This window comes from Geotrypetes seraphini, chromosome 4 (genome assembly GCF_902459505.1).
Source record: "Geotrypetes seraphini chromosome 4, aGeoSer1.1, whole genome shotgun sequence".
NCBI lineage: Eukaryota > Metazoa > Chordata > Amphibia > Gymnophiona > Dermophiidae > Geotrypetes > Geotrypetes seraphini.
The window spans coordinates 14,638,543-14,655,411 of record NC_047087.1 but is presented as its reverse complement, the minus strand read 5'-3'; the positions used below and the strand labels follow the sequence as shown (position 1 = coordinate 14,655,411).

Below are 16,869 nucleotides of genomic sequence, written 5' to 3'. Positions count from 1 at the left end.
AGTGACATCTAGTGACCACTCCTCTAACTTCAGGGCATACTGCGGGATTTCCATTACGCTTTGGAGAGAGTTTCTCATTTTAACCTGAAATTCACTCAGTACCCATGCAATACCCCTTTCTTCAGACCCATCAATTGATACCTGGGGAGCAGATGTGGTTGTTACACTGAGATCCAGAAATTAAAAAAAAACTAGTAATCAGCTGCTTTCTTACTAAACATGCTTCTCAGTGCATCTGCACTCCTAGGCCTCAGCTCTTAGGAACTTGACAAATTACAGCTATACTCGCTCGAGGAGCGCAGAGAGAGGGGGGACATGATCGAGACGTTCAAGTATCTTACAGGCCGCATCGAGGCGGAGGAAGATATCTTCTTTTTCAAGGGTCCCACGACAACAAGAGGGCATCCGTTGAAAATCAGGGGCGGGAAACTACGAGGTGACACCAGGAAATTCTTTTTCACTGAAAGAGTGGTTGATCGCTGGAATAGTCTTCCACTACAGGTGATTGAGGCCAGCAGCGTGCCTGATTTTAAGGCCAAATGGGATCGGCACATGGGATCTATTCAAAGGGCAAAGGTAGGGGAGGGACATTAAGGTGGGCAGACTAGATGGGCCGTGGGCCCTTATCTGCCGTCTATTTCTATGTTTCTATGAGCTTCATGCCCATATTCCATCAGAGCTACTGCACTTCACAGATAGGCTTTTCCAGGGGAATGCAGTGCAGCGGGAAGGAATCTTTGTATGTGTTCAGACTCAGCACACTACAGAGAAAGCACAGTTACTTACCGTAACAGATGTTATCCAGGGACAGCAGGCAGATATTCTTAACGCATGGGTGACGTCACCGACAGAGCCCCGGTACGGACACTTTTAACTAGAAAGTTCTAGTTGACCGCACCGCGCATGCGCGGGTGCCTTCCCGCTCGACGGAGGAGAGCATGGTCCCCAGTTAAGATAAGCCAGCTAAGAAGCCAACCCGGGGAGGAGGGCGGGTCCTAAGAATATCTGCCTGCTGTCCCTGGATAACACCTGTTACGGTAAGTAACTGTGCTTTATCCCAGGACAAGCAGGCAGCATATTCTTAACGTATGGGTGACCTCCAAGCTAACAGAGGGGGAGGAGGGATGGTTGGCCATTAGGAAAATAAATTTTGTAACACAGATTGGCCGAAGTGCCCATCCCGTCTGGAGAAGGTATCCAGACAGTAGTGAGTAGTGAACGTGTGAACTGAGGACCAAGTGGCAGCCTTGCAGATTTCCTTGATGGGCGTGGAACGGAGGAAAGCAACAGAAGCAGCCATAGCTCTGACCCTGTGGGCCGTGACAGCACCTTCCAGTGAGAGACCGGCCCGAGTATAACAGAACGCAATGCAGGCAGCAAGCCAGTTGGAAAGCGTTCGTTTAGAGACAGGACGACCCAAACGGTTAGGGTCGAAGGACAGAAAGAGCTGAGGTGACGTGCGGTGAGCTCTGGTACGGTCAAGGTAGTATGCCAGGGCACGCTTACAGTCCAGCGTGTGTAACGTCTGTTCCCCAGGATGAGAGTGGGGTTTAGGGAAAAAGACAGGCAATACAATGGACTGGTTGAGGTGGAAGTCCGAGACCACCTTGGGAAGAAATTTAGGATGGGTACGCAGAACCACCTTGTCATGGTGAAAAACCGTGAAAGGTGGGTCAGCAACCAGTGCATGCAGCTCACTAACCCTCCTGGCAGAGGTGACGGCAATGAGGAAAAGCACCTTCCATGTTAGAAGTTTAAGTGAAGTTGTGGCAAGAGGCTCAAATGGAGGTTTCATGAGGGCTGAGAGAACCACATTCAGGTCCCAGACAACTGGAGGAGGCTGCAGAGGTGGTTTGACATTGAAGAGGCCCCTCATGAACCGGGAAACCAGGGGATGAGCCGTGAGAGGTTTTCCAAGGATAGGCTCATGAAACGCAGTGATGGCACTGAGGTGGACTCTGATTGAGGTAGACTTGAGGCCAGCGTCGGAGAGGGAAAGCAAATAGTCCAGTACAGTTTCCACCGCCAATGAGGTGGGATCGTGATGATGAAGTAGACACCAAAAGGAGAACCGGGTCCACTTCTGATGGTAACATTGGAGGGTGGCCGGTTTCCTGGAGGCATCCAAAATACGACGGACAGGCTGAGACAGATTCTCTGGAGAGGTCAGCCCGAGAGAAACCAAGCTGTCAGGTGGAGCGAGGACAGATTGGGATGTAGTAGAGACTGATGCTGCTGCGTAAGTAGAGTAGGAAATACAGGAAGAGGAATGGGCTCCCTGGAACTGAGCTGGGGCAGGAGGGAGAACCAGTGTTGGCGAGGCCACTGAGGAGCGATGAGAATCATGGTGGCTCTGTCCCTGCGGAGTTTGGATAATGTCCGCAACATCAGAGGTAGTGGAGGAAAGGCATAGAGGAACCGATCCGTCCAGTCGAGCAGGAATGCATCTGGGGTCAGACGATGAGGAGAGAAGAGTCTGGAACAGAACTGGGGCAGCTGATGGTTGTGAGGAGCTGCAAAGAGGTCCACTTGCGGAGTGCCCCAGCGAGCAAAGATGGAGCGGAGCGTGGGAGGATCCAGAGTCCACTCGTGAGGTTGAAGGATGCGGCTGAGATTGTCGGACAGGGAGTTCTGTTCGCCCTGGATATAGACAGCCTTGAGGAAGAGACTGTGGTCCGTGACCCAGGTCCAGATGCGGATGGCCTCCTGACAGAGGAGGGGAGATCCGGTGCCGCCTTGCTTGTTTATGTAGTACATGGCGACCTGGTTTTCTGTGCACTGGAGAAGGACCTGAGGGCAGAGAAGGTGCTGGAAGGCTTTGAGAGCATAGAACATGGCTCTGAGTTCCAGGAAATTGATGTGATGTTGACGCTCCTGAGGGGTCCAGAGTCCCTGGGTGCGAAGATCTCCTAGGTGAGCTCCCCACGCATAAGGGGAGGCATCTGTGGTTATGATCATGGAGTGAGGGGGTAGATGAAAGAGTAGACCCCTGGAAAGATTGGAGGAGTTCAACCACCATTGAAGAGATTGCTGAAGAGACGATGTCACAGAGATGGGATGAGAAAGAGGATCGGTGGCCTGTGACCATTGGTTGGCTAGAGTCCACTGAGGTGTCCTGAGGTGGAGTCGCGCCAGAGGAAGTACATGGACCGTCGAGGCCATGTGGCCCAGGAGGATCATCAACTGCTGAGCTGGAATGATGAAGGAGCACCTGACGGCAGAGGTGGAGCAGAGTTCGATGGCGGTCGGAGGGGAGAAATGCCCTCATTCGAGTGGTGTCGAGGACTGCTCCAATGAACTGAAGTCGCTGTGTGGGAAGCAGATGCGACTTGGGGTAGTTGATCTCGAAACCCAGGAGATGGAGGAACGAGATGGTGTGTTGAGTGACTTGTAGCACAAGCGGAGACGTAGGTGCTTTCACTAGCCAATCGTCCAAGTAGGGGAACACCTGAAGGTCGTGAGACCTGAGGAAGGCCGCCACCACAATAAGGCATTTGGTGAACACTCTGGGAGATGAGGCGAGCACCTTGTACTGATAGTGATGGTGCTGTATCTGAAACCGGAGATAGCGACATGAAGTCGGATGGATTGGGATGTGAGTGTAGGCCTCCTTGAGGTCTAGGGAGCATAGCCAGTCGTGGTGAGAGAGAAGAGGGTAAAGCGTGGCCAGGGAGAGCATTCTGAACTTCTCTTTGACCAGACACTTGTTGAGGTCCCTGAGATCGAGGATGGGACGAAGGTCTCCTGTTTTTTTGGGAACCGGGAAGTAGCGGGAGTAGAATCCCTGACCCCTTTGGTCCGGAGGTACCTCTTCGATGGCATTGAGGAGAAGGAGGGATTGGACCTCCCTCAGGAGGAGGGGGGTTTGGGAGGAGTGAGAAGCAGACTCTACGGGAGGATGGTCTGGTGGAAGAGTCTGGAAGTTGAGAGAGTAGCCGTGGCGAATGATGTTGAGGACCCATTGGTCTGATATGATGATCTCCCAACGGCTGAGGAAGAGTTGAAGGCGTCCTCCGATCGGCTGAGGAAGCGGCAATGAAGGTGGGAGACTGGCTATGCCCTGGAGAAAGGAGTCAAAAGGGTTGAGACGGTTTTGATCAAGGGAGAGGCTTGGCAGGTTGAGTCTGTGGGCGAGCCTGAGGCTAATGCTGGTGGCGAGGACGGCGAGACTGTTGTGGAGGCGGGTTGAGAGGTCTGGCCGAGAACCTGCATTGGTAAGAAGACTGTTGCCTGTAGGGGCGAGCAGGTGGAGTCTTCTTTTTAGGTTTGATCAGAGTGTCCCACCTGGTCTCGTGTGCTGAGAGCTTCTGGGTGGTCGAGTCCAGGGATTCTCCGAATAGTTCATCACCCAGACAAGGTGCGTTAGCCAGGTGGTCCTGGTGGTTAATGTCGAGGTCAGAGACTCTCAGCCATGCCAAACGGCGCATAGCCATCGCCATGGCAGATGCGCGGGAGGTCAGCTCAAACGAGTCGTAGATGGAGCGAACCATGAATTTCCTGAGTTGGAGGAGGCTGGAAATTTGTTGCTGGAAGAGAGGGACCTTACGTTCAGGAAGATATTTCTGTAAGGAGGAGAGCTGTTGCACCAGATGCTTCATATAGAAGGAGAAGTGGAAGGTGTAGTTGTTGGCTCTATTGGCTAGCATGGCATTTTGGAAAAGGCGCTTACCAAATTTATCCATAGTTTTTCCCTCTCTGCCAGGAGGGGTGGAGGCATATACACTGGAACCCTGAGAATTTTTCAAAGTAGATTCCACCAGGAGGGATTCGTGGGGCAATTGAGGTTTGTCAAACCCTGGGATTGGAATAACCCGGTACAAGCTATCCAATTTGCGAGGGGCCCCGGGAACAGTGAGGGGAGTCTCCCAGTTTTTATAGAAAGTTTCCCGTAAGATGTCGTGGACGGGCAACTTTAGAAATTCCTTGGGAGGTTGCTCAAAGTCTAGGGCATCGAGGAAAGCCTGAGACTTTTTAGAGTCGGACTCTAAGGGGATGGAAAGAGCTGCTGCCATCTCCCTAAGGAATTTAGAAAAAGAGGATTGTTCTGGTTTTGAGGCGGTATCGGTCATGGAGGGTTCTTCGTCGGTTGACGAAGCATCCTCTTCGGTACCGTGCGGGGAGTCTTCCCACAAGTCTGGGTCTCTAACGTCAGGGTGTGAACGTTTGGACATCGGTGTGGAAGGCTCGGCATGGCGGGTCTTTGAGAGAGATTTGCCTGAGCGCACCGAGGCGGTACCGGGAGAGGAAGACCGATGTCGTTCCTGGGACCGGGAAGGGTCGGCAGCAGTACGGGTATGCACTGTAGGTGTTTCAGCCAAGAGCACCGGCATGGAGGTATTAATCGGTACCGAGGGGGTCGACACCGATGGGACAGTGCGAGGCTCGGACAGGTCCCGTACTGGAAGGTGTGGTGCCAGCAACGCCGGCAACAGTTGTTGGAGTTGTTGCTGGAGCTGCTCCTGTAACTGGTTTTGGAGTATGGCCGCGATGCGGTCATCCAGGGGGGGCACCGGTACCGCTTTTTTCTTCTTCGGTACCATAGGTGCCGCTCTACGCTCCGGCGATGAGGAGGCCGATGATGAGGAACTCACCGATATCGGAGCGGAGCGTTTGCGGGGTCGGTGCGGTGCCGGGAGGGCCGGTGTCGCAACCGTGGCAGGAGGGCGCTCAAGGGAAGTGGAAGGCTTCTTAGCTGGCTTACCTGGGCCCAATGACCCCGAAGAAGGGTCTGGTGGTGTTGACGTCGTGGGTGCCGACTTTTGTGGTGCCGTCGACGTCACAGCAGATTCCATGGCAGATCCGGTACCGAATAAAAAATTTTGCTGGATCTGCCTGTTTTTTAATGTGTGCTTTTTAAGCGTAGCACAGCGGGTGCAAGTGTCAGCCCGATGCTCTGGACCCAGGCACTGCAGGCACCAATTGTGCGGGTCGGTGAGAGAGATCGGGCGTGCACACCGCTGGCACTTCTTAAAGCCCGGTTGAGGGGACATGAAGGGAAACACGGCCTCCGCAAAATCGAATCCGGAGGCCTGTATGGTGGCAACAGGCCCCGCCGGGGCCGGCCTGAAAAAATAAAGAAAACTGGACGAGTTTTTTTTGAAAGTAAAAATAGGGAATCCGAAAGGAAAAATTAGAAGAAAAACGAAAAATTACGCGAGCGGGAAGGCAGAAACTAGCTTTTCAACGTCCGTTGAAAGCACATGCGTCTTCTTCGCTCCGCGGAAACGAAGAAACTGGGGACCACGCTCTCCTCCGTCGAGCGGGAAGTCACCCGCGCATGCACGGTGCGGCCAACTAGAACTTTCTAGTTAAAAGTGTCCGTACCGGGGCTCCGTCGGTGACGTCACCCATACGTTAAGAATATGCTGCCTGCTTGTCCTGGGATAATAACCATATCCCTGGCAAAGGGCCTTAGGATGTTAATAGAAATAACTAAAAGGCAGAATTGGGGCTATAGCAATACCTTGTATAAATATATGTTTGCAAGATTTTTAAACTATTACAGCACACCTGTTCTTGATCCAAAGTATCAATAGAGGGGTACAAATCTAGTCTGTTGACAGCTGCAGTCTTAAAACCAGACCACCTCACGTTCTGTTAGCAAATGCCTCAATGACATTCACTGCGGTTAACGTAACAAGAATTACAATCTATAAGCAACACAAATTAAAACAGATGGAACTACCCCTTTAATACATATTCATTAAACAAATAAGTTTTCAAAGACTTCCTAAAAATCTTCATTAACTTTATATTTGGTCAGGTAAATTTTTCCAAAGTCTGGCAGCTTGATAAGCAAAAGTGGAAGTAGAAATTCTCGAAAAGGAGAATTCTGTCATAAGCTATGTGATCTTGCTTCCGAGTTACATGGCAAAGGAGACATAGAAGAAGGTGCTTTTCCATGATAAATTTTACACTGCATACAGAAGAATTTAAACCGAAATTCTGGCTTCTACAGGAAGCCAGTGAAGCTTCAGCAGATATGGTGCAATTCTATCTCCTGTTTTAAAAATCCGTAAATCAATCAAATTGCAGTATTTTATAAAGTTTGCAATTTCCGTAATACGGATTTAGGGCAGGGATCTCAAAGTCCCTCCTCGAGGGCCGCAATCCAGTCGGGTTTTCAGGATTTCCCCAATGAATATGCATGAGATCTATATGCATGCACTGCTTTCAATGCATATTCATTGGGAGAAATCCTGAAAACCCGACTGGATTGTGGCCCTCAAGGAGGGACTTTGAGATCCCTGGATTTAGGGCAATCTAAATAAATAATATTAAAATAATCTATCAGCGACAAAAACAAAGATTGAACTAATAAGCGAAAAAGCACAGTTACTTACCGTAACAGGTGTTATCCAGGGACAGCAGGCATATATTCTCACATGTGGGTGACGTCATCTACGGAGCCCCGGCGCGGACAGCTTTTCAAGCAAACTTGATTAAAGTTTCAAGTTTGCACACTGCACCACGCATGTGCGTGCCTTCTCGCCCACTAGAGGGCGCATCCCACCTCGTGGTCCTCAGTTCCATAACTAGCAAGGAAGCCATCCCCGGGGAGGCGGGCGGGTTGTGAGAATATATGCCTGCTGTCCCTGGATAACACCTGTTACGGTAAGTAACTGTGCTTTATCCCAGGACAAGCAGGCATGATATTCTCACATGTGGGTGACCTCCAAGCTAACCAAAAAAGGGCAGGTGGGAGGATGGCAATTTTGGAAAACAGATTTTGCAAAACTGACTGGCCAAACCGGCCGTCACTCCTGGATAAAGTGTCCAGGCAGTAATGAGAGGTGAATGTATGAACCGAAGACCAAGTGGCAGCCTTGCATATGTCCTCCATCGGAGTGGATCGGAGGAAAGCTATCGAAGCTGCCATCGCTCGGACCTTGTGCCCCGTGACTCGACCCGGGGGAGGAAGGCCGGCCTGAGCGTAGCAAAAGGAAATGCAAGCGGCCAACCAGTTAGACAGAGTGCGCTTGGAAACTGGATGCCCTAATCGATTGGGATCGAAGGACAAAAACAATTGAGGAACCTTCCGATGAGGCCTGGTGCGTTGAAGATAAAATGCCAACGCCCTCTTACAGTCAAGCGTGTGAAGCGCCGTCTCGCCCGGATGGGAGTGGGGCTTCGGGAAGAACACAGGAAGGACAATGGACTGATTGAGGTGGAAGTCAGAAACAACTTTAGGTAAAAACTTAGGATGGGTGCGGAGGACCACCTTGTCGTGATGAAAGACAGTGAAAGGAGGGTCCGCAACCAAGGCTTGCAACTCCCCAATCCGCCTGGCAGAGGTGAGGGCAATCAGAAACACCGCCTTCCAAGTCAGAAATTTCAAGAGGGACTTGTTGAGTGGCTCAAAAGGGGGTTTCATCAGTTGAGCCAGAACTACATTCAAATTCCACACGACAGACGGAGGCTTAAGAGGGGGGCAAACCCTGAGTAACCCTTTCATGAAGCGTGTCACCAAGGGATGGAGTGACAGAGGGCGTCCCTCCAGAGGTTGGTGGAAAGCGGAAATCGCACTGAGATGAACCCGCACCGAAGTGGTTTTCAAGCCGGAGCGCGACAAATGAAATAAATATTCTAAGACCGAGGATACCGGAACTGATACCGGATCCAGGTGAAAAGACGAGCACCAGGTGGAAAACCTGGTCCATTTCTGCGCATAGCAAAGCCTCGTCGAGATCTTGCGGGAGGCTTCCAACACCTCCTTCACCGATTGAGACAGGTCCGGAGGAGTCAGGGAACAAGAAACCAGGCTGTCAGGTGCAATGACTGCAGATTGGGATGTAACATGGATCCTTGACTCTGAGACAGCAGAGAAGGAGAGACAGGCAGGGGAAGAGGCTCTCTGGCACTGAGCTGGAGCAGCAGGGAGAACCAGTGCTGACGCGGCCATCGAGGTGCTATGAGAATCATCGTGGCCGTGGACGATTTTAGGTGTACCAACGTTCGCATGATCAGAGGGAACGGAGGGAATGCATACAGGAACCTCCCTTCCCAGTCGAGTAGGAAGGCATCCGCTTCCAGACGGTCCTGCGAGTACATCCGAGAACAATATAGTGGTAGTTTGTGTGTCTCCGGAGAGGCAAACAGATCCACATGTGGCGTTCCCCAGCGAGCGAAAACCTCGCGTAGAACTGCTGAGTGTAGAGTCCACTCGTGCGGTTGCAGAAGTCGACTCAGTTTGTCCGCCAGGCAATTCCGTTCTCCTTGGATGTAGACCGCCCGGAGGAAGATGTTCCGGGAGGCCGCCCACTCCCAGAGGCGAAGAGCTTCGGAGCAGAGGGGCCATGACCCCGTTCCTCCCTGCTTGTTCACATAATACATTGCCACCTGATTGTCCGTGCGGACGAGGACCACCTGGTCCTGCAATATGTGAACGAAGGCTCGAAGTGCTAGGAAGATGGCTCGCAGCTCTAGCACGTTGATGTGACACTGACGGTCTTCTGTCGACCACAGGCCCTGCGTGCGAAGACCGTCGAGATGGGCTCCCCACGCGTACTCCGAGGAGTCCGTGGTCAGGACCTTGCGAAAGGGCGGAGTGCGAAACAATAGCCCCATGGACAGATTTGAAGAGTCTGTCCACCAACGCAGCGATTTCCGCAAGGGCGGAGTTACCGAAATGAGGCGAGACACCGGGTCGCACTCCTGACGCCACTGGGACGCGAGGGTCCACTGAGGGATCCTCAGATGTAGCCTCGCAAACGGTGTGACATGTACCGTCGAGGCCATATGGCCCAGCAGCATCATCATGCGCTTGGCCGACACCTTCGACAGTTGAGAGACCTGGTGGCTCATCCGTACCAGGGCTTCCAACCGCTGGGTCGGCAGGTAGGAGCGTAGGCGCACCGTGTCCAGCACCGCACCTATGAATTGAAGAGACTGCGACGGCCTCAACTGAGACTTTGGAAAGTTTATCTCGAACCCGAGAGTTTGCAGGAAGGCAATAGACTGTCGGGTCGCTGAGATAACCCCCTCCCTGGTCGGGGCTTTGATGAGCCAATCGTCCAGGTAAGGGAACACGTGAAGTCCACGCGACCTGAGGGCTGCTGCAACCACCACCATGCACTTCGTGAATACTCGTGGGGACGCGGCCAGGCCGAAGGGCAGTACCCTGTACTGGAGGTGGAGGTCCCCCACCTGGAATCGTAAGAATCTTCGACAGGCGGGGTGCACCGGAACATGGGTGTATGCTTCCTTCAGGTCGAGGGAGCACATCCAGTCCCCTTCCTCCAAGAGGGGATACAGAACCGGGAGAGACAGCATTCGAAACTTCTCCCAGGCCAGGAATTTGTTGAGCTTCCTGAGGTCCAGTATGGGGCGCAGGTCCCCGGTCTTTTTTGGGACCAAGAAGTAGCGGGAGTAAAACCCCGTGCCCCACTGGTCCTTGGGGACCGGCTCGACCGCCCGAAGCTTCAAGAGGGCTTTGGCTTCGGTTATAAGGGTCGGTAGCTGCGAACGGTTGCAGGGGACTAAACTTGGGGGGACTGTCCGGCGGCGAGGACACAAAGTTGAGCGAGTAGCCCTCGGAGACGATCCGGAGCACCCAAGCGTCTGAGGTAATCCCGGTCCATGCCTCCCGGAAGGACCGAAGACGGCCCCCGATAGGAAGGGGTTCTTGTGAAAGTGCGGAGGGGAACCCGCCCCGTCCGCTCAGCCCGTCAAAAGGAAGGCGCTGGCTTAGAAGGGCCCTGCGCCGGGGCTTGGGGTTGTCCCCCTCTGCCTCGCTGAGACGGACGTCTCGGAGGCGGTCTCGAGAAAGCCGGGGTCGACTTCTGAGGGTATCGGCGCGGCGGAGGCCGAAAGGGTTTCTGCGGCGGGGGCCTAGGTTTGGGGCGGACCAGGGATGCTAGAGAGCGCTCCTGTTCCGACAAGCGCTTGGTCGCCGCGTCCAATGACTCGTCGAATAACTCGGACCCCACACAAGGCAAGTCTGCCAGGCGTTCCTGCAGGTTTGGGTCCATGTCGAGGGTGCGAAGCCAGGCCAAGCGGCGCATGGCCACCGCGAGGGCCGACACCCTCGAAACCAGCTCAAAGGCGTCGTACACTGCATGGAATAGGTACAACCGCAATTGAGACAGGTTGGACATAAACTTGTCGAATCCTGCTCTTTGGGAGTCCGGTAACGAGTTTCGATATTGAGGAAGGTCCTTCACCATACCACGCAAAAAGGAGGAAAAGGTGAAGGCGTAATTTAGAACCCTGGTGGCCATCAGGGAATTTGAATAGAGGCGACGGCCAAACTTGTCCAGGGTCCGCCCCTCCCTGCCTGGTGGAACCGCCGCAGAAACCCGTGAGGGCTGTGATTTTTTTAGAGCAGACTCCACCAGAAGGGACTGGTGTGAGAGCTGCGCCTTATCGAACCCTTTAGGGGGAATCGTCCTATACTTCGATTCCATTTTTGAAGGCACAGACGTGACTGTAAGAGGGTTTGACAAGTTCTTCAGCCAGGTTTGCAGAAGGACACTGTTGAGAGGGAGTCTAGGCACCTCCCTAGGAAGAGTGGGGAGGTCCTGTTCCTCCAAAAATTCTTTGGAATACCGAGAGCCTACCATCAGGTCAATCCCCAGGGCTTGGGCCATGTCCTGAACGAAGGATGAAAATGAGGACGGCCTAGCCTGGGGAGACGGGGTTCTCGACCGCCCCACCGAGGAGAGGGGGGAGGCTTCATGGGAATAATGAGGATCCCTAACCGATCCCGAATCCCAGGATCCCCTCTCGAGGGCCCTCGAGGGGGAAGGGGAAGTTGTCCTCCTCGCAGAACCCTTGGGTGAGGACCCCGGGGTTCGTGGGACACTCTCCCGTTTCCTCGGCGAGGCGGCCCGGGAAGACTTCCCACGAGGTGAGCGGAGGAGCCTCGGGTTGTCGAGGCGCAACTCCGACACCTGCAGCGCCTCGCCCCCGAACGACGAGGAACGGTCGCGCCGAGGCGAGCCTCGGGGCCGCTTAGACTTCCTCGATCGACGCCCCGTCCGAGGTCGTGTCGAGGGCGAGGCGTGTCTGGAAGACCCGGAGGAAGAGGAGGAAAGACGGCGCACTCTGCGCAACTTTTCCTTGGGCCTTACACTCCGCTCAGGGGGTTCCCCCGAGGTCGAGGTCCGGGGCGGGGCCGAGACCGAGGTGAACGGGGCCACAGTACCCGAGACCGAGGTCGCCGAGGCCGGGGCTCCCGAGGGAGCCGAGGCCGGGGCCTCCGAGACCGAAGGCGCCCAGGCCGAGGTCGAGGCCGCCGGAACCGCAGCACGCTGCAACACTTCCAGGGCTCCCGACAGCTCCGATGAGATCAGAGCTCGGAGGAGATCCTGGAAGGCCGGAATCCCCACGAAGGTGGGGAGTTCCGAGTCCGGGGCACACTCCCTGGAGGGCGACCTCGGTCTCGAGTATTCCCTCGGGGTGTGCGGAGTCGAGGTCCGATGCGGGGCCGGGGTCGACCCACCCGCCTTGGCCTGACTCGAGGATGGCTTCTTTGCTGAAGGGGATGGAACAGAGGACTTACCCGAAGCTTGCTTCACTGACGACGCCTTCGAGGAAGAGGGCCGAGGCGAGGCCGAGGCCCCCGAGGACGCCGAGGCCGAGGTCAAGGCCGGGGCCGAAGCCGAGGCCGACGTCGAGGCCTTAGGCGGCGCGTCGACGGCGAACAATTCGGCCATTCTTGCCTTACGGCGACGGAGGGCCCTGTTTTGGAAGGTAGCACAGCGATCACACGAGTCTGTCGGATGTTCGGGCCCAAGACAGACAATGCACCACCGGTGAGGGTCAGTGATGGAAAGCAACCTCTCACACCGGCTGCACTTTTTGAATCCCGTAACAGGACGGGACATCCACGAAGAAAAAGAAGAAGGCCGGGAACGTACCGACGTCCCGCGGCCACGGCTTCCGGGAGCCCCCGGAGGCCGACGAAAAACGAAAGACTTTTTTTTTTTTTTTTGAAAAGAAACGAAAGGAAAACAGCACCGCGAACTAATTCGAAGGGAAAAACAAACTAAACGCGGCAGCTAGAAGGCAAAAACACTGGAGCTCAGATCCACAGGGCTTTCTTGCTCCGCGGAAAAATTTGAACTGAGGACCACGAGGTGGGATGCGCCCTCTAGTGGGCGAGAAGGCACGCACATGCGTGGTGCAGTGTGCAAACTTGAAACTTTAATCAAGTTTGCTTGAAAAGCTGTCCGCGCCGGGGCTCCGTAGATGACGTCACCCACATGTGAGAATATCATGCCTGCTTGTCCTGGGATAATGATGTTGATCAAAATACTTTCTAATTCTCCTTAGCTTCCAAAATAACCCAAAAGATTTCTTTATATTTAAATTGACATGAGGTTCCAATGATAGATACCTGAGATTTTCAGCCCTGAGATCTGCTTCCGGCTGGTTAGGGGGACGTCCTATATCCAGATGTTGTTCCAGCACCTGCTGCCGGAACTCAGACACTTGGTACTGACGATCCTCCTTCTCTTGCCGGAGCCGCCGCTGCCTCGCCAGCCATTTTTCCTCTTCATAGGTCCTCTGGACAAGGAGAGCAGTAGCCACGCTGCTGCCCGGGGTAGCAAAGGCAGAGTGGCTGGAAATAAGGCTGGGCATGGAGTGCTGTGAGCTAGGAGTCGGCTGCATGGAATGCTGGGAGGCTGGAGGCTGGTGCAGAGCGTGCTGGGAGGCTGCAGGCTGGTTAAGGGGGTGTTGCGAGACCGGGGGCTGATGTAAGGGGTGCTGTGGGACTGCCGGCTGGTGCAGGGTGTGCTGGGGAGGCTTTGGGGTCTGCAAGGTAGAGTCTTTGTGTTTCTCTGGAGAGACAAAAATGCAGAGAGAGACAGAGAGTCAAGAGAGAGGCACCCCCTTGCCTAGGTTCCAGGAGCACATTTAGGAAGATGTATGGCAGCAGCTTATTCTGTAACTGAACCTGGGTGCCTAGGTTTCATTATAGAATACCAGCGGAAGACAGAATTTAAGCAACAATGGTTACACCAGCCTCAGAGCTAGCAGAAGTGCGGGCGCGGGTGAGAATAACTACCATATTCTGGAAGCTACCTGCATAAGTGGGAGCTGCATCCATGTTCTGCCCCTGTGTCTCCCCCTTTGCAAATACCTGCTCTGTAAGTTAAGCGGGTATTTGCAAATTAGCGTTTAAGCACCCTGCTAGCACTTAAGTGGGGTCTAGGTGCACACACAAGCGCTAGCAATTAAAATTGTCCTAAGGTTGGAGGCAGCTTCCTGTCCCACCTCACTGTACAGCTGCCATGAGAGGTGCAGAAGCAGTATAAAAGGATTTAAGAAGGATGCACCATCTCCCTTGGATCTGGACTCTCTGCCTCCATGGTCTGGTCTTCTTGCTGGTTAGATTTGACACCCAGTTTTTTAAAGGGCTTTTCATCTGCCAGATCACCCCTAGAAGCTGCAAGTGCAGGAGGCACAGTGAGACGTGCTCCCATGCGACACCCACTGTACCTGGCCTACTGGCTGTCCCTTGCTCATTAGGCTTCCCTTGCTCCTCCAGTGTGTGAGCCCTCATCCCGTGAAGCTCAGGCACAGGCAGGAACTGGCTCTCCAGAGTCTTAGCCATGGCAAGCTCCTTCTCTCGGGCCCGCTCCCGTTGTCTCTCCAGCTCCCGTTCCCTCTCTTTCTCCCGTTCCATCTCTTTCTCCCGCTCCCTCTCGCGCTCCTTCTCCCGCTCTGCTTCTCGCTCCCTTTCGCGCTCCCGCTCCCGCTGCCTCAGCTCCTCATCCAGGTGCAACCTGTAGATACAAAAAGGTAAGGTCATCGGCCTCTAAAAACACCATTCAGAGGTTAGAAAGGGGCACAGTGTTAGGCCAAGGATTTGGCTTTCGCTGGTGAATCTTTTTTTTTTAATCTTTAGTAAATTTTCAAACTACAATTACAAGAAAGGCACAATAAACTTACAGATATTAATAAGCAATTATTTTTCACCACCCTCCCACCTATTTTACTGACCTTTAAACATACACATCCGGGGTGGGAGGGAGGGGTTTGCATAGGAATTGATTCGGGGATTTTTTTTTAGGTACTTTCTTGTGGGTATTTATTTTCGCTGGTGAATCTTGAGGTCAGTTTTCTCTTAGTTCAACAGTTCTCACCCATCTCTGCAGCCACTGGCGGGACAAGGCCTGAGCATTACCCGAGCTGCCAAGATGGTGTCTGAGCAGCAGACCTGGGCCCGGTCCATACACACCTGTGGCATTAGCCAAAAAGCAGCGCAGCCCCCATCTCGCAACTTATTATGGAAAGGCAGATCCAGGGTTTTAAAGAACGTCTTTGTTGATATTACAACATCGTAACAAAAGTTACTTATAGCAAATAAACTAGAACTGCTCTGAATCAAGACATGTAACATCTTCCAATATCAACTAGCGTCAAAGCATAATTATTCCAACCAAGAAAAAAAAAAAAAAAGAAATAGTAAAGGGAAATCATCGAGGAGAACTGGGAAGTAGAAGTAAGAAACGGAGACATGCAATCAAAGATCTAGGGTTTGCTTCTATATTTTGAGTCTGCATGGAATGACCGTGGTCAGGTGGGAGTTATCTGGAGGTTCATTCCAACATGTCAAAGAAGGTCCAAAAACGGAGCACATCTATGAAGCCAGCAAAGAAGAGAGGTAGCACATTGCCATAACAAATTCTTCTTGTGCAGGGATATCTTACAGATCCTTGAGGCTCCCTCTTACCTTAGTTTTAGAAAACTTCTCAAAACGCACCTCTTCCGCAAACAGGGCTTTTAATCCCCCTGCCCCCTGCTTCTCCCCTTTCCCACTCTCCCCCCGTTCCTTCTGCTCCCCCTCCTCTCCCCACTAGGTCTCTCTCTCGTTATCGCTTACCTTCCAACACTGCCTTCTGTCTTACCGTTACTTCTGCTAATTCTCAGTTAAAGTGTTCCCCATGCCCCCCTCTTCATTGCCTGTAATTTTGTTAAAATTTTGTAAATCCATGTGTCACCGCGGATCTTAATTAATGGATGTGAACCGCCTAGAACTTCTTTGGGTATGGCGGTATACAAGAATAAAATTATTATTATTATTGAATGGTGCTTCAAAGAGCTACCGTTACCCACTCCAGAGTTCCCCAAGGATTCCAGGACAAACAAATTTACATCAATTCTGCAATTTTAGGCGGGAGACGTTTCTTAGATCCTGAGCATGCTGGGGAACTCCATGAAAAGGATGACGCATTGTACAGCAGGACACGCGCCCTCACCTCTCGGCGGTCAAGCGCTCAGACTGAAGTGCTGAAAGCGAGGCGTGGGTGAGCTCAGCGGGGTACCGCACCCCCGACATGTGTAGGTGCATTGCTGAATGATGCAGGGCAGGAAGAGAGCTTGGCGCAGGAATCGGATAGAAGGGGGACCGCAAGGCAGAGAGGCAATAGGAGTCGTCCATCCTAAGATGAAAAAAAAAAACAAGAGGAGTTTAATGTCCACCTACACAATGTCCTATTGTTTTCCCCACTCGCCCTCTGTGTAATAAACCCTCAATTCACAACAACCAAAAGGTCTATCAAACGAAAAACGCATGCCACTACACACAAAAATATAAATGTTTATTATGTGTGGATAAAGAGAGAAAAAGGATCTCGGAAATCAAAACTATACACTCTCTCCTGGTTGTATCTTTCATTGATCGGAAAAAACCCCCAAAACCTTTTATCGTTTTTTTGTATTTAAAATTTTTACTATATATTATATTATTTTTCTTTTATAAAATTTCAAAAATTGACCTTTTGAATTATTTATAAGTCTGGCGCATTCAGCGCTACACAATGCTGATTCAGACTTAATGTACTGAAGCTGCAAAAATTCATGTAATGAGCAAATACATTAATATTCAATCAATGGAAAAAGTCCTCACCGTCTTCTCAA

The 16,869-nt window shown here is 52.6% G+C and overlaps 1 protein-coding gene across 4 annotated transcripts in view; it reads right to left on the bottom strand.

Moving 5' to 3' along the window:
• The window catches only part of GSE1 (Gse1 coiled-coil protein), a 750,299-nt gene that overhangs the window by 32,861 nt on the left and 700,569 nt on the right, over positions 1-16,869 (bottom strand). For all 4 annotated transcript variants that reach the window (XM_033940699.1, XM_033940700.1, XM_033940701.1 and 1 more), the window contains exons 7-9: positions 16,209-16,391; positions 14,446-14,732; positions 13,340-13,784 (exon numbers count right to left, since the gene is read on the bottom strand). In XM_033940699.1, the coding sequence (XP_033796590.1) occupies positions 13,340-13,784; positions 14,446-14,732; positions 16,209-16,391 (915 nt within the window). The remainder of the gene's footprint in view (positions 1-13,339; positions 13,785-14,445; positions 14,733-16,208; positions 16,392-16,869) is intronic.